Source organism: Budorcas taxicolor, chromosome 5 (genome assembly GCF_023091745.1).
Source record: "Budorcas taxicolor isolate Tak-1 chromosome 5, Takin1.1, whole genome shotgun sequence".
NCBI lineage: Eukaryota > Metazoa > Chordata > Mammalia > Artiodactyla > Bovidae > Budorcas > Budorcas taxicolor.
In genome coordinates, this window is record NC_068914.1 from 79,629,044 (window position 1) to 79,653,634 (window position 24,591).

Genomic DNA, 24,591 nt, shown 5'->3' on the forward strand with positions numbered 1-24,591 from the left:
CTGAGTAATACTCCATTGTGTATATGTACCACAGCTTTCTTATCTATTCATCTGCTGATGGACATCTAGGTTGCTTCCATGTCCTGCCTATTATAAACAGTGCTGCGATGAACACTGAAAGAGAACATGTGTCTCTTTCAATTCTGGTTTCCTTGGTGTGTATGCCCAGCAGTGGGATTGCTGGGTCATATGGCAGTTCTATTTGCAATTTTTTAAGGAATCTCCACACTGTTCTCCATAGTGGTTGTACTAGTTTGCATTCCCACCAACAATGTAGGAGGGTTCCCTTTCCTCCACACCTTCTCCAGCGAGTTTTGTGGCATTTTAACTTGGCTTATCCCCATCCCCATAACCTCAGCTTCATGTTCCCCTTTAAAACCAACAGTCTCACAACCAAGGTAGCCTCAGTTCAGTCCAGTTCAGTTGCTCAGTCACGTCTGACTCTGTGACCTCATGGACTGCAGCACGCCAGGCTTCCTCGTCTATCACCAACTCCCAGACTTCACTCAAACTCCATGTCCATTGAGTCAGTGATGCCATCTAACCATCTCATCCTTGTCATCGCCTACTCCTCCCGCCTTCAATCTTTCCCAGCATCAGGGTCTTTTCCAATAAGTCAGTTCTTTGCATCAGATGGCCAAAGTATTGGAGTTTCAGCTTCAGCATCGGTCCTTCCAATGAATATTCAGGACTGATTTCCTTTAGGATGGACTGGTCAGATCTCCTTGCCGTCCAAGGGACTTTCAAGAGTCTTCTCTAACAGCACAGTTCAAAAGCATCAATTCTTCGGCACTCAGCTTTCTTTACAGTTCAACTCACATCTGTACATGACTACTGGAAAAACCATAGCTTTGACTAGACGGACCTTTGTTAGCAAAGTAATGTCTCTACTTTTAAATATGCTGTTTAGGTTGGTCATATCTTTTCTCCCAAAAAGATATGATTTCATGGCTGCACTCACCATCTGCAGAGATTTTGGAGCCCAAGAAAATAAAGTCAGCCACTGATTCCATTGTTTCCCCATCTATTTGCCATGAAGAGATGGGACGGGATGCGATGACCTTTGTTTTTTTGAATGTTGAGTTTAAAGCCAGCTTTTTCACTCTCCTCTTTCACTTTCATCAAGAGGCTCTTTAGTTCTTTGCTTTCTGCCATAAGGGTGGTGTCATCTGCATATGTGAGGTTATTGATATTTCTTCCGGCAATCTTGATTCCAGCTTGTGCTTCATCCAGTCCAGCATTATTCATGATGTACTCTTTGGCTTTAGAGATCCAGATAAAACTGATAGTGAATATAACAACTGCCTGATGGAGTGCTGAAGGCATTCCCGAACATGCAAACACAGAGCCACCTGGCAAAGGCTCAATAAAATGACTGATTCCAGGCATTTAAAGAAATCACTGTCCAATCATTAACAGATAACTAAGCTTTTGTATACAGATCTCGTGGCCATGCATGATAAAGAATATAACTTTACAGAATTTGTTCAGGAAACTAACTAAATAAATCCTATCATCAGCAGCAATGACAACAGAAGCAACAATAAGCTCTGAGGAGGGGTAAAATCTGGTTTTCAGATTGGCCACATTATAATTAAAGTGCCCAGTTTTCAACAAAAAATTACAAGATACATAAAGAAACAGAAAAGTTTGACTATGACACAGGGTGAAAAAGAAGCCAATAGAAACTCCCTGAGGATGTCCAGACATTGGACATACTAAATGAAGACACAAATAAGCAATCATACATATGTTCAAAGAACTAATAGAAATCATACCTAAAGAAATAAAGTATGTGAGCATCTCACTGTACAGAGAATATGAACAGTTAAAAATTACTTGAAGACCAACTAGAAATTCTAGAGATATAAATATAATGAGTAAAACAAAAAATTCACTACCGAGGTTCCTCTGCAGAATGAACTGGATGAAGAAAAAGTCAGCTAACTTAATATTAGGTCTATTGAGATTATCTCGTCTGAGAATCACAAAGAATAAGGAATGATAAAGATGAATGTAGCCTCAGAGATGAGTGGGGCACCATCAAAAATACACATAATAGGAGAGCCAGAAGGAATGAAAGAAAGAAAGAGGCAGAAAGAATATGTGAAGAAATAATGGCTGAAGAACTTCCAAAATTTGATGAAAGCATTAATTTGTACATCCAAGAAGTTCAACAGGCTCAAAGTAGAATAAACTTAGAGAAATCCAAACATAAGCACATCAGACTCAGTGTATCAAAAGTCAAGAACAAAGACAGAATTCTGAAAGTCGAAAGAGAAGGCATTCACATATACAAAGACTTTTCAGTAAGATAAGCAGTTAATTTCTAATCAGAAACCATGGAAACCAGAAAGCAGTTGGATCATACTGTCAAAATGCTAAAAAGGAAAAGATTGTCAACCAAGTGTTCTATATGCTGCAAAACTATTCTTCAAAAAACGGAGGAGAAATGGTGACACTCCTACAAAAATAAAATCTGAAAGACTCCTTTGCTAGCAGACCTGCCCTACAAGAAATACTAAGAATCCTTCAGGCTTAAATGAAAGTGCAGTAGGCAGTAAGTCAAACTCACTTGCAAAACTAAAGATCACTGGGAGAGGTAACTACATAGGTTAAAAAACATATATAATATATATAAATACGTTTTTACATAATATATATTTATATATATTAAGCGCAACAAGGTGCAGGTATCCAAATAACACAATCAGCTATATATTACTATATTGTAATAGGTTTATAATACTTTCACACAAATAAGACATTAAAAACAAACACAAAAGTAAAATGAAACATTTTTAATCTTACAGTAGTACAGTACAACAGGGGCTGGCATCGAGAAAGGATGTAAAAACACTGTGCTACTGTACTTACTGTACTCTATACAGTACTGTAAAGTACACAAAAGCACCATCATTTCTAGACAATGCATGCGTGTGACAATGTATCCCAGACATGTTAACTAACTTACATGACTGGATATGCAAATGCAGGTTTGCATCTTTGAAAGCTCCCAAAATGAATGTTCCTATGTAGGGGACTTACTGTAGTAAAATGACAGATGTAACTCCAATGTAACGCCAACTTAATCAGAAAGTGAAATGAAGTGAAGTGAAAGTCACTCAGCTGTGTCCGACTCTTTGCGACCCCATGGACTATACAGTCCATGGAATTCTCCAGGCCAGAATACTAGAATGCCTTTCCCTTCTCCAGGGGATCTTCCCAACCCAGGGATCAAACCCAGCATCTCCCACATTGTGGGCAGATTTTTTACCAGCTGAGCCACAAGGGAAGCCCTAATCAGAAAGTACTTTAACGTAAATAAATTAAATATTCCAATCAAAAGACAAAAGGCAGAAATAAATGGAATACAGAATAGATAAGCAACAGAGAAAAATCAACAGTTGGTTCTTTGAAAAGATCAATAAAACTGACAACTTTTTAGCTAGACTATTCAAGAAAAAAAGAAAGATTTAAATTCCTAAAATCAGAAATGAAAAGAGGAACATTACTACTGACATTACAAAAATAAAGAAGGAATATAGGGGATTACTGTCAATAATTATATGCCAACATATGGAATAACCTAGGTGAAATGGATAAGTTCCTAGAAAAACATAAATGATTGAACTTGACTCAAGAAGAAATAGAAAACCTGAATAGATCTACAATGAATTAAGAGACTGAATTAATAATCAAAGAAATGTCAAGGCCAATATAGCTTAACTGGTGAATTCTATCAGCCACTGAAAGAAATCTGATACCAAAGCGTCACCAACTCTTCTAAAAATAAAGAGGTAGAAACATATCTCAATTTATTCCATGAAACCAGTATTACACCAATACCAAAACCAGACAAAGGCATCACTAAAAGACTACAGACTACTATTTCTTATGAATATAAATGCAAAAATCTTCGACAAAATATCAGCAAATCAAATCCAGTAAATCAAATCAAGTGGGATGTATCCAGGAATGCAAGGATTGTTCAATGAACAAAAACCAATTTATATAATATGCCATACTGATAGAATAATGGATCAAAAACAATGAACAGAAGAGAATGTCCTCTGCTTGATAAGGGGAAAAAAACACACATAGCAAAGATTATACTTAATGGTGAAACTCTGAACAGATTCCTCCCAAGTTCAACATTGACACAACTGAAGTGACTTAGCAGCAGCAGAGGTTCTGTTCGGGGCAATCAGATAAGGAAAATAAATTAAAAATCTCCAGATTAGAAAGAAATAAGGAAAATCATTTCTATTCCAGATGACATGATATTGCACATTAAAACCAAAGAAATTTACCAAAAATCTGCTAGAATTAAGTCAGTTCATCGAGGTTATAAGACAAATCAATATAGTAAAAGTAATTATATTTCTATACATTAATGAATAATCTAAAAATAAAATGAAGGAAATAATTTCATTTACAGTAGCATCAAAAATAATAAAATACTTAAGATTAAATTAGAGAAAAATGTGAAATATATATACTGAAAAATACAAAATGTTGATAGAAATTAAAGATGACCTAAATAAATGGAAAGCTATTGTGTGTTCATGAATTAGGAGCCTTAATATTGTTAAGATGGTAATAGCTCTCAAAGTGATCTACAGATTCAATGCAATTTTGGCTTTTTTTCAGAAATGAGAAAGCTGATTCTAAAATTATAGAAATGCAAGATACCCAGAAAAATCAAAGCAATCGTGAACTTAGTAAAAAGCTATAACAATCAATAGAGTGTGGGACTTGCATGAAGGACAGACATATGTATTGACAGAAAAGAGCTGACAGTCCCTAATAAACTCTTATGTTTATGGCCAATTATTTTTGCACTTTATTAATACTTCATACTAGTAATTAGTAATTAATACTTTGGCCACCTGATGTGAATAGCTGACTCATTAGAAAAGACTCTGATGCTGGGAAAGATTGAAGGCAAAAGGAGAAGAGGGAAGCAGAGGATGAGATAGATAGACAACATCACTGATTCAATGGACATGAGTTTGAGCAAACTCCGGGGGATAGTGGAGGATAAGGAAGCCTGGTGTGTTGCAGTTCACAGGGTTGCAAAGAGTCGGACATGACTTAATGACTGAATGACAATAACAATTTTTGACAAGGGTGCTAATGGGAAAGATTATGTTTACAAAAATTGTGCTGGAACACCAGAATACACACCTGCCAAGAAAGAAAGTTGAACCTTTATTTTATACTGTTTACAAAAATGAAATCATAGACCTAAAACTAAAAAAAAAAAAAAAAAAAAAACTTTTAGAAGATAAACACTGAGAAAATCTTCATGCTTTGGCTTACCAATGCTTTTTTTCGGATATTACAGTAAAAGTATAAACAACAAAAGAAAAATCTCAGTAAACTGTACTTCATTAAAATGAAAAGCTTTTGTGTTTCAAAGGACAACATCAAGAAAGTGAAAAAGTCCATGGAATACAAGAAAATATTTGATAAGGGGATTTTATCATAGTAGCTCAGTTGGTAAAGAATCCACTTGCAACGTAGGAGGCCCTGGTTCAATTCCTGGGTGGGGAAGATCCCCTGGAGAAGGGAATAGGCTACCCACTCCAGTATTCTTGGGCTTCTCTTGTGGCTCAGCTGGTAAAGAACCCACCTGCAATGCAGGAGACCTGGGTTTGATCCCTGGGTTAGGAAGATGCCCTGGAGAAGGAAAAGGCTGACCACTCTAGTATTCTGGCCTGGAGAATTCCATGGACTGTATAGTCCATGGAGTCTCAAAGAGTTGGATGTGACTTTCACTTTCACTTTTTTATCACAAAATATATAAAGAACACTTAAAACTCAACAGTTGTATTGAACACTTGTAAGAGATACAAGTGGCAAAATAAGCACATGAAGAGATGCTCAACATCACTGGGAATTAGGGAAATACAAATCAAAGCCAATAATGACATACCATTTCATACCCATTAGAATGATAGACACACACACACACATTTACTTGTTTGCTTATTTATTCAAAATTCAGCAATAACAAGTGTTGAGGAAGATGTGGAGAAGTCAGAATACTCATTTATAGCTACTGGGAAAGTAAAATGGTGCAGTCACAAAAAAAAATGTTTCGCAGGTCCTCAAAATGTTAAATCTAGAGTTAACATAAATCCTAGCAATTCCATTTTTTTATACATTCTCAAAAGAATTGAGGAAAATATATTCACACAAAACTTGTACATACTTGTCATAGCTATTTATCATAGCCAAGAAATGGAAACAACCCAAACATCAGTTGATGGTTGGATAGACAATGTGGTATATCCACACAATGGCATATTAAAGTAAAGTAAAGTGAAGTCGCTCAGTTGTGTCCGACTCTTACTGACCCCACGGACTGTAGCCTGCCAGGCTCCTCTGTCCATGGGGTTTTCCAGGCAAGAATACTGGAGTGGGTTACCATTTCCTTCTCCACAATGGCGTATTATTTGACCACAAAAGGGAACAGAGTACTGATTCATGCTATACCATGAATGAATCTTGAGAACACTGTGTTCATGCATGCTAAGCTGCTTCAGTTCAGTTCAGTCGCTCAGTCATGTCCGACTCTTTGCGACCCCATGAATTGCAGCACGCCAGGCCTCCCTGTCCATCACCAACTCCTGGAGTTCACTCAAACTCACGTCCATCGAGTCAGTGATGCCATCCAGCCATCTCATCCTCTGTTGTCCCTTGCTCCTCCTGCCCCCAATCCCTCCCAGCATCAGAGTCTTTTCCAATGAGTCAACTCTGCTTCAGTAGTGTCCAATTCTTTGAGACACTATGAACTGTAGCTGGCCAGGCTCCTCTGTTCATGAGATTCTCCAGGCAAGAATATTGGAGAGAGTTGCCATGCCCTCCTTCTGAGGATCTTCCTGACCTAGGGATCGAACTCACATCTCTTACGTCTCCAGCACTGGCAGGTGGGTTCCTTACCACTAGCACCATCTGGGAAGCCCCCTTTGAAAACATGCTAAGTGAAAGATGACAAAGATGGCACCACATACTGCACACACGGTATGGTTCACTTATAATGAAATGTCCATAATAGGCAAATATGTAGAGACAGAAAGCAGATTAGTAACTGCCAGTGGCCAAGGGAAATAGAAGTTAGGGAATGACTTCTAAAGGATACTGGTTCCTTATGGGGTGATGAAAACGTTCTAAAATTAGATAGTGGTGAGGGTTACAGAACTCTGTGGAAGTATGTCAAACCACAAATTGTACACTTTCAAAGGCTGTCTTTTATGGTATATGAATTATATCTCAAAAAAGTTGATATTTTAAAGTGTGTATAAGCTTTAAATAGGCCTTTTATGGAAGAGGAAATACCTACAGTATCTTCCACTTATGCACAGATATTTTCAAAAGCACACAAAATTATATTTTATAGCGGTACAAGTACATATGTGTACAGTGTATGTTAAAAATAAAAATTTAGTATAGTTGTTATTTCCAAAGTGGAAAGTGAGGGGATGCAATTGAGCAAAGAACTTCCTGGGTAACAGTTATGTTTTCTTCTTAAACTGGGTAATGGATCATTCTTCCTTACATCTTAAATCCATCTTCTAATCTTATCTATCTTCTATTCTTGTGAATCTTCTCAATTCGTAATAAAATTAACTGTAAACACATATAGGAAGTATGTGGAGTGACTGTATGGTGACTTTATAAAACAAATTATGAGAACCACCACCATGCAAGAACCATATAAAAATGCTAATTTTTCACTCTGAAAGCATATTTTTGAGATACCTTTTTTTGGTTGGAACAATATACAAAACAATGGAGAAGCCAAAGACAAAATTAGGGAAAAAAATATAAACATTCAGCCTTTAGCCCTAAACTCTTTTTCAGTGAAGAGAGGCAAGTACTTCAAGGACCATCTGCAGCTTTCAAGCTAACAGCCATAATGGGCACAAACACTCAGAATCCTTTGTTAAACAGAATGGATAATTACGCCTATACATCAGAACTGCCATGTACACTTCCTGCCTCTGGAGTCAGGCTCATCTGCTGCAGGCTAGAAAAATTTGGTCATCAGCTTGTCACTGTTGCCCAGAAATTCTGATCTGGCTGTCACACCTGGATAGAGGCCAAATGAACAAGAGAAAAGGCCTGGTTCAGTGCCGCACCCCTTCTGGAGGTTGAGGTCACCAAAAGCAAAGGATCAGTAACACACTTCAGATCAGAGATGGTGAAAGTCAGTGTTTTGGGACCCACGTATTTCCCTTCACACAGTGTAGCTGGTATTTTAATTTCACCATCAAGCACAAACTCATTCTTTAATACTTTTTTAGCCCTCTAACACTGTGTTTTTTTTTTTTTAAGTAAAACAAACAAAAAGTATCATTTACCTGAGTTTTATGATATATACTTAATATATATAACAAAGGCATAGACTTCCCTGTGGTTCAGTGGTTAAGAATCTGGCCGCCAATGCAAGGGACATGGGTTGCATCCCTGGTCAGGGGAGGTTCCACATGCCAAGGGGCAACAAAGCCCGTGCGCCACAACTAATGAAGTTTCCATACCCTACAGTCTGTGTTCCATGACAAGAGAAGCCGAAGCAATGAGAAGCCTCCACTTGCTGCAATTAGAGAATAGCCTCCACTTGCTGCAATTAGAGAAAGCCCACATGCAGCAACGAAGACCCAGTGCAGCCAAAAACAAATAAATTAAATAAACTTATAAGAAAAAAGAAGTAATTTTTAAAAAACATAGAAACATTGGTTTTGCCAGTTTTGCCACTGAAACCCTGATGCAATCAGAGCTGCTCTAGGTTCACATCTGTAGGGCTGAATGAAGCATTCCTCAGGGGGCCAAAAGTTCAAAGATGTTCCATTCTTCAAACCTCCTTTCTTTTTCAAAGTATTGCCTTAAAATACTGGAGTGTTTCCTAAGGGTAACAGTCTTGTCAGAGGCTGGGTTGCATTATCTAAGAAAAAAATTTTTTTTTCCATTTCACTTAGTTATTATGCTTATGACAAAAGAGATGAATCATCCAAAGCAGTAAGTGTTCTATAATGAGTCTTCTTCTACTAAAACAGTCTAAGACCCGGAAAATAATCTTATGTCTAAGCAGCTTTTCAGCATGGTAACAAGGAATAGGGAGAGGTTACCTCCATGTACAGTTATTCTGAGTGAAATATCCATAGAGAAAGCAAGCCACTCCCACGATGGCTGCCAGGAGAAGCATCTGAGTGTAATAGCCCAGCCAGGCAAAATAGATCCCGATCTTCTCTCCATAATATTTCCTGAAGGAAGACAGAAGTTATTTTCAGAGGAGACATATGATCAGTCTGCAGCTTTATCCTCATATTAATTTCTGATTATAAATAAAGGGGGCTGTAAACTTAAACCTCTGACTCAATGCACATTTAAAAACATATCCATTTTCATAGCAGGCCCCCAGTTCTACTGTGAAATAAGACGTAGTTTACATATTACAGAAGTACTGACCACTGGTTAACCTGCTGCAGCCAAGTAAAGTAGAATAACACCAAGAGGGGAAATTGCTGTATATGGAGCAGATAGAGGATATTATCATCACTCTTCATAAAGACTGGCAGATCTGGTAAGTTTCCCCAAAGATTATTCTTGACATTTATGAAAAGAATGAACATGAACCATTTGTTCAATTACCTGTTTTTGCTTTATTTTGAGAACTTTCTTGGAGCACATGTAATGTAAAATCACACATAATAAGAAAATGCCAATAATAATAATTATGAGCGGAATGTCTCTCTAACCAAACTATTTATAACACTCCTTTCGAGAATGGGAAAGGGCAGGATGGACATGACTGAATATTTACTGTCCTGTATTCTTTGTATGCAGGATTTCTATTCTTCCTAAGTTTTAAAAACTCTTCAATGTTTGTAAATTAATCTGGAGTAAATAGAAGAGAACAGGTAGTCAAAATAAAAAAAGAGGCATGGCATGAAACAGGGCCAGACTGTTCCTGAAAGGGAGAGAAAGGGTTTAGGGGTGAGGACCAAGCAGTAAGATGGCTGTTTAGGCGACTCTGGCATATACCTTTCCTTGGCTCACGTTTCACTTCTGGCTCAGTACAGCCTGTAGACTGTCTTAGCTCTGAGGCCTCTAGGAGACTTCTGGCTCAGTCTGACACTGAGCTGAGCTCGGTGGGCTTAGCCCAGTGGGGACTGAGCTCTGAGAGCAGCCTGGAGTCTGGAAGACTTCCCAGAGGAACATCCCTGAGCTGGACCAGCCCTCACAGGGGAGTTCTGAGACCAGCTCCCTGGTCAGAGGCCTGGGCGTGGGCTATACCCATGGGGAAAAGGAAGGGCTGAGACCGAGATGGAATCACGAGCTGGGGGGAGTGCAGTGTGTCCATTCTCCTGTGACTGGGCTCTGTGGTCTGGCTCATGGGTGGCAGGCGAATGACAGCTCAGGAGATGGTGTCTGGGAGAGAAAAGCCTGGCAGTGGGTTTGGGACATTTTGGACTCTTGGGTGTTAGGCTCTTTGTAATACATTTCTATCAAACATCTGCCCTGGAAATGCCACAGTTAAAATCGGAAAGAATGCTAGAAGTTGCCCATTCCAACTGCCCAGAAGTAAAAACACCCTGCAAGAGGGCTGGTCACTCCACTTGGATATTTACGGTGACCGGGGGTTCAGTACTTCCCAAGGCACCTTTGTTACACTGCTTAGACAAGAAGCTGAGAAAGAATTTTTGAATCCTCAACAGAAAGCCTGTCTCTTGGTTCTGGTTGAAAGGCCGGGGAAAATGAGGATCCCTTCAAATGTCATATCCTCTCATCATTATCTTTCTCTGCCCCACACATCCCAATTCTTAATACCAATTTTTAAAAATTCAGCTTTGGTTTTAAAAAAATCAAAGCTATAACTATACAGTCAATAAAGAGTCCGCTCTAGAACGCTAGGTATAAACAGAGGCCGCCCTCAAGAACCGCTCCCATTTCCTGGCGAGAAGTAACCACTTTCACTTCTTAGAGCTGACTCTAGGAATATTTACCTCCACTTCTGTAAACAATATACCTGTACTGTAGTTCACTGACCTCTCAGTTTTACATATCACCTCCTGATGCTTTACTTTGGAAGACTAGAATTAAGCTCTCTTTCAACCCCCGTCTCATCTATACACCCATAACTCCTTTCCTGCATCCTTTCGACATAGTTACAATATAATTTTGGTTAGAGTAATAGCCTTGCTTTGCATTATTAAGATACCATAAAGACTGTTCCCAGCTGCATCAAATCATCTGCTGTGCTTACTTTTTCTTTTCTGGGCAATATTTTGTTTTCTCTGGAGTTAATACTTGTCTTGGTGGTTCACTGTTTAGTTTTCTGTGTCAGTTCAGTTCAGTCGCTCAGTCGTGTCCGACTCTTTGTGACCCCATGAATCACAGCACACCAGGCCTCCCTGTCCATCACCAACTCCCGGAGTTCACTCAGACTCACGTCCACCAAGTCAGTGATGCCATCCAGCCATCTCATCCTCGGTCGCCCCCTTCTCCTCCTGCCCCCAATCCCTCCCAGCATCAGAGTCTCTTCCAATGAGTCAACTCTTCGCATGAGGTGGCCAAAGTATTGGAGTTTCAGCTTTAGCATCATTCCTCCCAAAGAAATCCCAGGGTTGATCTCCTTCAGAATGGACTGGTTGGATCTCCTTGCAGTCCAAGGGACTCTCAAGAGTCTTCTCCAACACCACAGTTCAAACGCATCAATTCTTCGGTGCTCAGCCTTCTTCACAGTCCAACTCACATCCATACATGACCACTGGAAAAACCATAGCCTTGACTAGACGGACCTTAGTCGGCAAAGTAATGTCTCTGCTTTTGAATATACTATCTAGGTTGGTCATAACTTTTCTTCCAAGGAGTAAGTGTCTTTTAATTTCATGGCTGCAATCACCATCTGCAGTGATTCTGGAGCCCAGAAAAATAAAGTCTGACAGTTTCCACTGTTTCCCCATCTATGTCCCATGAAGTTATGGGACCGGATGCCATGATCTTCGTTTTCTGAATGTTGAGCTTTAAGCCAACTTTTTCACTCTCCACTTTCACTTTCATCAAGAGGCTTTTTAGTTCCTCTTCCCTTGCTGCCATAAGGGTGGTGTCATCTGCATATTTGAGGTTATTGATATTTCTCTCGGCAATCTTGATTCTAGCTCGTGTTTCTTCCAGTACGTAGCAACAATTCAACCCCAGACTTCCCTTTCAGGTGTAACTTTCTCACTGCTTTCTGACACATGAGTCAGTCTATCAATTTCATCTCCTGGAATCAATCTCTTCAGTCTCTCTCCTGCCACCTGGATTAATGACTTGCTAGGAGTCCTGCCAAGAGCTGTTACCTGGGCTCTCCATGCCCCTCTTTTAGGCTGGGAACCCCCATTTATTGAACCCATGTATTTTTCTTTCTGAGTGGAGTACCTCTGTACTTCCTTCATTACTTTGCACATTTAAATTATGAAAATTTCCTCACACCAAATGAAGAATTTGGCCATATATGGGACAGTGAGTTAAAAAAAAACAACTTCCTTGGCAATATGAAACTGTTGCTCTCTTTTCTTGTACCTTCAAGCGTTGATGTTGAGAAATGCAAAGCTATTCTGAGTCTTCCTCCTTCGTATGAAGGCTGGTTTTCTTTCTGGAAGCTTGCAGGACCTTCTGTCTGCTCCAGTGTTTGAGAGGCCACATTTCAGTGACCTGATGGCTCCCTGTCCATCCTCCAAGCTGGGTGCTCTGCATGCTCGTCCACACAGAGCCTCAGGGTGCTCAGTTCTTCAATAGTTCAGATACTTGTCTTGAAATATTTCTCTCATTCCCTCCTTACATTTTCTCTGGCCTTATTTTTAGCGTTCCTATTATTTGTTCATTGTGCATCCTGGACTGATTTTTAAATTTTTATCTTTCCCCCTGTGTCTTCACATTTTGACTCCATGTTTGGTACAACTTCTTCAACATCATTTTTTAATACTGCTGTTCCCTCCTCCCCCCTGCCATTCTGCTCATTTTTAATTCCTAAGAGCTACATGTTACTCTCAGAATGATCCTTTCTTTACTTTTCTTTAAACTAGAACCCTGTTTTTGTATTGTGGATATCATGTATTCTCTTGGCACTCTGAGCGAGTGTTACAGGAAACTTGCTTTTTTTTTTTTTTTTCTGTGCAAGGTCTGTTTCTTCCAGGTGTTTTTTTCCAGCTTGCTTGACTTGCTTTTTGGGAAAGAGTTCATTTTCCCTCTGCTAATCCCTGGGAACCAGAGAGGAAGGTTTAACATCCTGAGTGCTGAAGGGGTTACTAATGGGACGTGTCAACTACACACTGACACTTGCCGTTGGCACTTGCCATCTACCTGTACAAGGATTAAATCACGCAGCTGCTGATGTTCAACATCCCCTGAAAGGCACTCGGGGTAAAGAGCAGAAATGAGGCACTCTGTGCTCTGAGGAAAACTGGCAGAACAGGTCTTCAGATAGTTAAATCTTTTCAGAAGCTGTTTTTATGAGCTCAATTCTTATATCTCCTCGTATCTAGAAAAGCACTAAAATTCTTCAGTGCTTCAGTGAAGATGGTTTCTCATGACTAGCAGAAACCTTCTGCAAAAACAAAATATGTGCTTGATTGCATGTATCCCCCTTCATCAAAATCACATATATAGTGACCTCTCCCTCTGCCTCTCTGGAGCAGTTTCTCAGAGCTGAGATGCTGTCTCTGGGCTCATTTTGTCCTAAATAAAACTTAACCCACAACTCTCATGTTGTACATTTCTTTTTAAAGTTGACAGAAGCATCAAGGGGGACAGGTGGACCAGGGGCAGGGAATAGTTAACTGTATTTTCCTTAGCAAAAGATACTTAAAATCCTGGGGAAATTGTTTTCTTCATAGAACCCTGGCCCCCAAACAAAAACCCATAAAGAATGATTAAAAAGCCATCAAACCAATCACTCTGCCAACAGATGCTATAGGTTTAGTACAAAATGAAAATAATGGAAGAGAACCCTCATATAAATATCAGCTTCAAATACTGACATGTATATAAACATCCTTTTTCAAAATTTTATTCTACAGGGTATCTGAGTTAATGAGAGAAACTGTCTCTTTATGATTCTAATCCAACTAGTAAATAAAGGAAGAAATCATACTCTAGTACTTTGGCCACCTGATGTGAAGAGCTGACTCACTGGAAAAGACCCTGATGCTGGGAAAGATTGAGGGCAGGAAGAGAAGGGGGCGACAGGATGAGATGGTTGGAATCACGGACTCAATGGACATGAATCTGAGCAAACTCTGAGTGACAGTGCATAGGGTAACCTGGCATGCTAAGGTCCATGGGGTTGGAAAGAGTCGGACACAACTTAATGACTGAGCGACAACAAATGGCCAAATAAATAAAATCCCTGAGGAAATGACGAATCTAGACAACATTCATTAATGGCTGCTATCATCACAGAAAAGATAGACAACTGGACATTATATATCCACTGATAGAAATATGAAACTCACATATGTGTTCTTGTGCAAAGTTCAATCTCAATCAGATCAAGCCTTTAGATGAGGATCAAATCACTTTGCTAAAGCAAATACACAGGACAGAGAAACAAGTAACACCTCAGGGGAGAATGAAAGCAGCCAGATAGAAAACAGAGAAACAATTATGAGGAAAACAAGAAAGAAATTGGAAAACTGTAGATTAGCAGCTATTGAGAGATGTTACTTGCAACATCTGGACCTTGTTTGGATACTGATTATAACCAAAAAACTGTTAAAAAATGTATTTTTGTGACAGGAAAACATGAATACTGATTATTTTACAACTTTAAACAAAAGGAGTATTCTGGTTATATTTAAAAGAAATCTTGTCATTCTATTAATGAAATGTTATGCTATTTGGAGTTTTCTTCAAAATGACCCAGTAGGAAGTAGAGAAAAAGCTGAAACAACGGTGACTATGAGTTTATAATGTTTGGAGATGGGTGACAGACATAGTCAAACTTGCCGTATTATTTATTTTCTCTACTCTTGTATATGTTTACGATTTCCCTTGTGCTCAGTCATGTCCGACTCGCTGTGGCCCCATGGACTGCAGCTTGCCAGGCAAGAAATTTTCCAGTCAAGAATATTGGAGCAGGTTGCCACTTTCTACTCCCGGGGATCTTCCTGACCCAGGGTTCAAACCCATATCTCTTTCATCTCCCGCAGTGGTAGGTGTATTCTTTACCACTAACGCCACCTGGGAGGCCCAAAATTTCCCTTAATAAAATGTAAAACAAAATGAAAATTCTTCAGTGTTTTAAAATTCTCACTTTTAAGATTAAGAGGTTTTCCCTAAGTTCAGGTGGACAGGCAAATGAGACATCATAGGAAGAACAGGCACATGCTTCTGGGTCCACCTTGACCCTCCTCTTCTCATCCCACATATCCAATCCATAACCATGTCCTGTCAACCTGACTCCCCAAACACATTCCATATTTGCCCCCAGGACTTCTCATCTGGTTTGTGCTAATAGCCTCTTACCAGCTTTCCCTGCTTCCTGCCTCCCCCATCACTTAGTTTCCACAGTATCTTTGCAAAATGTGAGTGAGATAAAATTACTTGAATGGTTAAAATATTGCAGCAGCTTTTCACTGCACTTGTCTACACTCCTTTCCACGTTCCCGATACCCTTCTAACCTTGTGTGTCATCTTTCTCTTTCCCCTTAGCACTGGTTTTCACTATTTCCTCAAGCTTAACAAGTGCTTTTGTGCCTTGAGGCCACTGTACCAGTGGCCTCTCTTCCTGATATGACTTTTTCCCAGATCCTTAAAATACTGGGCATTTTTTTTTTTTTGACTAGACAAATCTCAGCGCACATGCTCACTTACTCAAAGATAACTTTCTTGACTCACTTTCCTCCCCACTTCCCAGTTCCTCTCCATCTCATCACTGTGTCATTTTCTTCATTTCACTCAGAAATGTTGTTTACTTATTTATGTCCTTAGTTGTTCTTGATCTATTTTTCTCCAACAGCTTTGCCCAAACAATGTAAGTTTCTGGAGAGCAGCTGACACTGGTGCTTTGAGAAGATGCATGCTGGACATTATGTTCACATACTGTTGGAAATGGTACCCAATAGAAGATACAGGAAAACAGTGAAAACTGGCATCTCTTACCATGGCTAAGGTTGTAAAGAATCCACCTGCAACGCAGGAGACCCAGGGTCAATCTCTGGATCAGGAAGATCCCCTGGAGAAGGAAATGGCTACCCACTCCAGAATTCTTGCCTGGGAAATCCCATGGACAGAGGAGCCTGGCAGCCTACAGTCCATGGGGTCACAAGTCAGACACAATTTAGCAACTAAACCACCACCATCATACAATTTAAGCTAAATCTAACATTTACTCCTGTTTAATGAAGAATTAAACATTTCCTTCTCCAGGGGATCTTCCCAACCCAGGGATCGAACCCGGGTCTCCTGCATTCCAGGCAGACACTTTAACCTCTGAGCCACCAGGGAAGCTAATGAAGAATTTGGTGGGTCTTTGATCTCCAGTTGGGTAGTCTCATATGCCTTGGAATTTCCCAAGATAAGACTGACTTCGTTATTCATGGTAGACTCTAAATAGTTTGTGCAAATGAGATGATTCAGGATGTGGACTGGCCAGGCCAGAAAGACCAATCACATGATTGGAACCATGTGATACTGCAGGACCACTGGGAGAAAAAGGGGTTGGAGATGGAGCCATGTGAGCAGTGACTCAATCAATCATGCCTAGTAATGAGCCCCCAGTAAAAATTCTGGGCAACAAAGCTCAGAGCTGCAGTGAGCTTCCCTGGTTGGCAATACTCTTAGAGGACTGTCACACTTAGAAACCACAAGGGCAACCCTGAGCCCTTCCCACTGGAGTGCTCACTACAACAACTCACCTGATAAGATCCAAGGGCTGCTTTTTGTATATGCTTCGAGGATGAGCCCATTCCCTGTACAGAAGGTACCGCTCATTGGGGCAGCTGAGGTCCTCCGATGGGCTGCTGAAGTTGCACTGGGAAGAAGCAGCAAAGAAACGAGCATCACAATCGGTATGCATTTGCGTTTGCGTGTTCTGTTGGCTAAATGCGGCCCTAACATGTCACAGTCATTTGTAAATGAGAGGTCTCATTTGCTGGAAGGAAATACCATGTAGTTCTTAGGAATTCTCAACTGGGAGTAATACTAATGCCTGGAGGGCCATTTGTGAATGTGGGTGGAAAGGAATGCTTGGATGTTACAATCCCAGGGACCACCGCTGGATACTCATGTACTATAAATGGACCAGCTCTAAATAAAGAAAACCTGGGCTGCTCAAGGGCTCAAACTCTCATGGCGGAGGAACGCCTGACAGCCCAGTCCCCTCCTTAGACACCCAGAGCAACCAGCTGGTTAGTTACAGGGTCAGTTCTAAAATCCAGGCTTTTTTGTCCCTCAATTCACCAGTTATTCTGTGAAAATACAGAATATAAACAACAAAAAAAGCCTGATGTGATGTTTATACATTTAGCTTATTCAAGAAACCAAACTTCCTGCCTCTGCTTAAATGCAATCTCTCTTCTTCCCACCTGACTCACCTTTCTTCCCTCATACTAGAACCAGAATCACCTGGCTCCACCACTTGCTAGTTGGATGACCTTCTGGAAGTCAGTTAGCCTCTCCATTCATCAATTTCCTCATCAATAAAATGGGGATAATAATACTACCCACCTCAAAGAGTTGTTAAGATGATCAATTCATCCACAGCAATGTTCAAAGTTCCTGGCGTATAATAACTACTGACAGATGTTATTATCAACCAGAAAATTATTAATATTAAAGCTTTAACATGAGTCCTGACCTCTACTTGCTTGCCTTCTAAATACCTCATGAGATCATCCCTTAGCCTGGACGTGGGACCAGTGCAATTACAGGAAGATTTAGTGGAAAAGAACTGGGCATGGGCAGATGTCCAGTGAGTACTACAGAGCCTTGACATCCCATATTGATAATCAGGACAGCTATTTGCAAGTGTACCCAAGTTCATATCATGCTCATTGCTAGTCTTGTCGGTGCACAAATATAAAACACAGGGACTGTCAGGTTGGACTGCTCTGTTGGGTCTTTTAGCCAGGAAACTCAGCATCTGCTTCCCCATCCAGCTCCCAGTTCTCTGTGCATGTGTATCAAGGAGCATGCATACTGTCCTAGTTTCTTACACAGTACATTTCAATATTGTCTTCATCCACAAATACATGTACTTCACAGTAGCAATTATCAATCAGTCTTTGCTTTGTTTGGCCTTTCAGTTCAGTTCAGTCACTCACACATGTCTGACTCTTTGTGACCCCATGGACTGCAGCACGCCAGGCCTCCTCCATCACCAACACCCAATGTTTACTCAAACTCACGACCATTGAGTCAGTGATGCCATCCAACCATCTCATCCTCTGTCGCCCCCTTCTCCTCCTTCAATCTTTCCCAGCATCAGGGTCTTTACATCTTTTCCTGCCCTTCGCATTAGATGGCCAAAGTATTGAAGTTTCAGCTTTAGCATCAGTCCTCCCAATGGATATTCAGGACTGATTTCCTTTAGGATGGACTGGCTGGATCTCCTTGCTGTCCAAGGGACCCTCAAGAGTTTTCTCCAACACCACAGTTCAAAAGCATCAATTCTTCAGCACTCAGCTTTCTTTACAGTTCAACTCTCACATTCATACATGACTACTAGAAAAGCCATAGCTTTGACCAGATGGACCTTTGTTGGCAAAGTAATGTCTGCTTTTTAATATGCTGTCTAGGTTGGTCATAACTTTTCTTCCAAGGAGTAAGCGTTTTTTAATTTCATGGCTGCAGTCACCATCTGCAGTGATTTTGGAGCCCCCCAAAATAAAGTCTGCCACTGTTTCCACTGTTTCCCCATCTATGTCCCATGAAGTCATGGGACCAGATGCCATGATCTTCGGTTTCTGAATGCTGAGCTTTAAGCCAACTTTTTCACTCTGATCTTTCACTTTCATTAAGAGGTTCTTTAGTTCTTCTTCACTTTCTGCCATAGGGTGGTGTCATCTGCATATGTGAGGTCATTGATATTTCTCCTGGCAATCTTGATTCTAACCTGTGCTTCATCCAGTCCAGCATTACTCATGATGTACTCTTTGGCCTTAGAGATCCAGATAAACTGACAGTGAATATAACAAAGTAACAGAGCAATATAAAACAGGATTTTATTTATTTTAATGACAGAACTTTAAAACCTTAGGTAAAACATCCTTGGATTTATAGAATCGTTAAGCTTCTACAGCACATTTTAAAATTTCCATTTCATGAGTGATCTTATCAGCTAGAGGAGTGCTCTTGAATTTGAGGAGTTGCTGTCATCTCAGTATGCCGTCCTTAAGAAATGTCAACACTCTGCTGTATTGCCATCCTGACAAGAACCCTGACAGATGCCTTTTTAGAAGCCCTGTGATATTCCAGGACACAGTCTGAAAATGCTTATTTCAGAGGAGAAAATGCCTGCCTGAATTACAGAAAATGATAAGTGAAATAATCTAACATATTTTTCTTACAAAGAACCAATACTTTTCCTGTTGATAATAATATGTCAGTAATTATGAAAACAGCTGACAGATATATAGTACTTATTATATGCCAAGAACTGTTCTAACATCCACGTGGATGAACTGATCCTCAGAACAACTCTATGAGATAGGTACTATTATTATCCCCATTTTGCTGATGAGGAAATTGATGAATAGAGAGGTTAAGTGACTTTCACAAGATCCTCCAGCTAGGAAGGTGTTTGAGTTTGAGTCCACACATTAACTCTGGGAAATGCTGTCTATTCATTCGTTCACTCATTTTAACTAAGGGGTTTTCCCTCTGCCTGGGATTAAAATACAACACGAGCAGTAAAAATACAACATGATTCCTGCCCTAAATGAATTTACAATCTTGCAATATGTCCTCTTCATTTTACCAAGGAAGAAACAAGTTCAAGAAGATTAGCCTTTCCCTAACATTAGAATACATTTTAGATATTTTATTTCATTTTTGCCATTTGACTTACATCATGGAGAGGGAAAGCTGCTTTGTAGATTCCAGAGCTTACGAGTTTGTTAATTCCAAACTTTTTAACATTGTCCCTTACTTGGTACATTATCCGAGAAAGTATGAAGTAAACCTAAAAAAGATTCCAAAATAGAGTGTGCAGTTTACACAGTGTAACTAGCCAATCATTGCTTACTATCCTAACAGGAATCTGTAGGTGTATTACTTTTCTTTCTTTCTTTTTTTTGGCAGCTTTTAAAACCCAAACCAAACCAACCAAATTAGACCACTAATTCTTCAACAGGAGGTTCTAAATCACCCCAAGACAGCAGCTAAATTGGGTTTAGACTTACAATGCGGCTTCTGGTGGCTGGATTGAAGAATGTGTCTCTGTCTTGAATGTAAAAGTCATTCATGCGGTTCTTCTCAAATGGGGCAGTGAAAAACTCTTGCTCTGGCTTGATGATACTTTCATCCACTTGGAGGAGTTTGGTAAACCAATTGAAATTATCAAAGGCTGAGGACCGGGTTTTCAGATCATTGGGTTTCAGAGGCAGTTTGATGTGCATTATCTCTGCATAGGTACACAGCACCTCCCATGGGGCATGTACTTTTACAAATACGAGCTTGTCATCCACAAGCTATATTGAAAGAATAAGCATACAAACCAGGAAAGCAAATCAACTATTGATATTTTCACAAATTTAAAACAGATTATTCTTATGTTTTAGTTCTTTCATAAAATCACCAATATTTTAGATGAAGAAAAGCAAATGTGTTAATTATTAGTCCAAATTAGTAACTAAACATAAAAACACTATATTGTAGTATTATTGTAATGACAAGTTTTAAAATTCTTAAACCAAGCAGAAGGCTATTTATTATATATCTGTTCAATGTCATTATGTGATCATTAAAAAGGATTTAAAAGAACTATATTTATTAATATAGAAATGCATTCACTATATGATTAAGAGAGAAGAGCAAACTTTAAAACTGTGAAATGATAATTTCCTTTTAAGGGAAAAATGTATATATTTGAGCAAAAGAAAATATTTAGAAGGACAAGATTATTTATGGATAAAGTACAGATGATTTTCAATTCCACGATTCTTATATTTTCTAATTTTTGAGGGGGGTAAACTATCATTTGTATTATATAAAAATCTTCAAAAAGGTTCTTGAATAAATACATTCATACATAGCTTTATATTAGATTCTTTGGCTATTAAGAAAGATCCATGGTTTTTATCAGTAACAAACATATATTCTATAATGCAGATTCTGACTGACTCCTGTCCCAGCCTGCAGTTGAGGCATGGCTGGGGTTACATGTTTCAAATGCCTTTCCAGCACTCCGAGTGACAGACTAGTTCTCAGGAGCAACAGTCAGCTGACATCTGGAAAGGGTCTGACACTTACGGATCTGGTTGCTTCTAGCTGCAGACCATCACAGATGAGGTTAGATTCATATGCTTGTCTTTTTCTCTGCCAAAAGAAATTGGAAATGTGATAGGCCTTCAGTTTTACCAAGGGGAGGAGGAAAAAAAGCTACGTGTTTTTTTAATTAAAAAAAAAAAATCAAACCAATTTGAACTGAATGAAGAGACACATTTGCTCAAAACAGCACAGAAGCAACGGAGACGTGGGGGTTGAGATTCCTCAGAGGCAATGCTGTGGAGAATAACTGGATTCTCTTGGGACTCTGGAGGACCCTTGGTTGTCCTGTAGGTTTCTGGCCACTTGAGGTACATAAAAGTCTCCAGCTTTGGCACAATTTCAAAGACTTTTTTTGGCTTATCAGAGATTGTGTACGTAAGTGGAGTTTTTGGAGTTCCGCTCACCCATGGAATATACCAGAGTTATAGTCCAGATCTGACATTCTAGATTCTTATAATTTTGTTTCTACATCAGACATTGAAATAGTTTGGCTTGGGATGTATATATTTCATCTTTGCATGCCTTGACCAATTTTAATAAAACAACACACAATTTTGGTAAAATGTAAGAAAGTTTTCTTTTGTAAGATTGAAATGTTAGTGAAGCTATAAAACAAACACCTAAATCTACAAAATGAGCTGATAATATATCTGACCATGTTACAGAGCCATTTATATGAACCACGTGGTGAAACATATCTCAACTAAGATGTTAAAAACAGAGGAAGTAAAGGAAGAATATATTTCTGAAAAACAAAAACAAAACCACATAAAATATAAACTAGAATTTCCATCTTTAGTAATCACAGGAGATGAATTCGACCAATTCTCCCACTGAAGACAACTAAAAATGCTGCATTAAAATCAGTTTTTAGCTTCAGCAGTTAACAGGATAGAGAGGAATTACTGGGCCAATGTTCTGTATCTAGTGGGTTGGGCAGTCAGGCCACTGTGCCCACGCAGCACGGGTCATGCTTTGCCCACTGTGGACGGGCAGAGAGGGAGCTCAGCTGCTGTGCCACACAGTGCCTGGAACATAGAAAGCACCTAATAAATGTAAAGTGGATGCTGCATGTAAAAAGGTCCGAGATGAACAAATACACCTGGCATTTGACTTAATGTGAGTGCCAGTGGAATCCCTAATATATTTTGTGGAAGTATGAGAAACAGAATATTGCTTTATTTTCATATATTTAATAAAATTATATAGTATTAATACTTACTGTGCCAGACACTGTTCTAAGAGCTTTACAAATATAACATGTTTGTTACAACCTGAGCACAAAATAGTCACTCAGAGAAAAACAGCAAGTGCTATAAACAAATAAGCCAAACTTACGCCAAACTTATCTAGGAAAGTCCAGTGAGATGAGAGCTAGGGGGTGAGATGGGGGTGTGGAGGTACAGCTTTCCCATTGTTCCCAGCAGGCGGCTGCTCCCTCTGCCCGCCTCCTACCCCCTATCTTTGCAATGCACTTTGCTAGGATTTTCTCTACTCCTCATTCACCATCTGCCCACTTCAATTGGGAAGGTGGTTCAGACCCACTCTGCTTGGTACCCAAGCAGTATTTCTTTACCTTAGACTCAAACCCTCATACTTCAATTCCTGCATGGCAGCCCAAGCATTGTTCCAGATGGAGTCTTTCTTTACTATTGTATAAAAGCATTTCTGATCTTTCCAGCCACACCTGACAAGAGTACTCAGCAGGAGTACATGCCCAATACATGTTTGTTGAAAGAATACACTCAACAAACATTAATTTGTTCAACAAACATTTCCTGAGAGCACTCTTCAAAGTGACGAAGATTCAAAGAGGAATCTGAAAGGGTCTGCTGCAGAGGATCTACAAACTCAGCATCCAGGGATGTAGGACTCTGTCCAATACAAAAGGACCGGGACACTCATTCATGGGTCTAAAGCACTGTAATGGACACTCGTCATTCTATATGGCCACTCAGCATTTCCACTCCCGCCAGAGCCCACATCCCCTACAGCAAGTAAAAACAGACACACCTATTCCTTGTCTCCCATGAGTTCAGCTGCCGGCAAGTGAGTAGCTGTTAAGCAGACCACTTAAGACTCTAATCAGAAGCTGGAGATGCAAAGACGTCAGGCTAAGCAGAACTCCTCCTGGGGCAGCTGGGAGAGTGGGAGCCAGTGACAGCAGTGGCAGAGGTCTCAGCAGGAGCTTTTGGGGAGCACTGCTGGTCAGAAGTGACCAGAGGCAGTTCTGGACCCTGGGGAGCAACCTTGCTCTGAAATGGAATTTGGAGCACTGCCTCTGGCTGCCTCATTTCCAGGTTTTGTTTGTCCGAGTCTTCCAATGAATCTGTGAGCCCCCTAAAATTCTTTACTAATAGACTCTTTGTTTCTTTGTCTGCTTAAATTAGAGCTAATTTCTGTTACTTGCCAGCAAGAATTCTCATAGAGTAATAACGATGAACTAGGGAAAACCTGTTAGCTTAAAACCAAAATCACTGTGCAGTATAGGGAGGGGTGTTCTGTGCAGACCGGACACTCTGACTCTTTCTGGGGAGATGCCTCAACCTGAGGTTGTACAAATGGCGACCCAGCTTGTCCCACTAGAGGTCATAAGTAGAATTCAACTGTCTTCTGTCTCCTCAAGGAGTCAGGCAGCAATAATTTCAGTTAGGATGTGAAAGCTCAGACTCAAGGCTTTTAGCTCACATAGACAAATGTCCTTCTAGTTAGATGACTAAGTTGTTGTTCAGTCACTCAGCCGTATCCGACTCTTTGTGACCCCATGGACTGCAGCACTCCAGGCTTCCCTGTTCTTCACAGTCTCCCAGAGTTTGCTCTGACTCATGTCCATTGAGTCAATGATGCCATCCAACCACCTCATCCTCTGTCATCCCTTCTCCTGCTGCTCTCAATCTTTCCCAGCTTTTCCAGTGAGTCAGCTCTTCCCATCAGGTGGCTAAAGTATTGGAGCTTCAGCATCAGTCCTTCCAATGAATATTCAGGACTGATTTTCTTTAGGATTGACTGGTTTGATCTCCTTGCAGTCCAAGGGTTCTCAAGAGTCTTCTCCAGCAACACAGCTTCTAGAAGGCTAGGAGAATCAGTTAAAAGGGCAGCTTCTCACAT

The 24,591-nt window shown here is 40.0% G+C and overlaps 1 protein-coding gene and 1 non-coding gene across 3 annotated transcripts in view; both read right to left on the reverse strand.

The window, feature by feature from the left end:
- Positions 1-24,591, reverse strand: part of ANO6 (anoctamin 6) — a 235,836-nt gene that overhangs the window by 53,883 nt on the left and 157,362 nt on the right. For both annotated transcript variants that reach the window (XR_008199419.1, XM_052641519.1), the window contains exons 4-8: positions 21,466-21,531; positions 20,397-20,684; positions 20,063-20,176; positions 16,911-17,026; positions 9,138-9,272 (exon numbers count right to left, since the gene is read on the reverse strand). Coding sequence is in view for 1 of the 2 variants with exons in the window: in XM_052641519.1 (XP_052497479.1) it covers positions 9,138-9,272; positions 16,911-17,026; positions 20,063-20,176; positions 20,397-20,684; positions 21,466-21,531 (719 nt within the window). In the remaining variant the exon portion in view is untranslated. The remainder of the gene's footprint in view (positions 1-9,137; positions 9,273-16,910; positions 17,027-20,062; positions 20,177-20,396; positions 20,685-21,465; positions 21,532-24,591) is intronic.
- TRNAS-GGA (transfer RNA serine (anticodon GGA)) lies at positions 16,429-16,500 on the reverse strand. The gene has a single exon. It is a non-coding gene; the product is annotated as a tRNA-Ser (tRNA).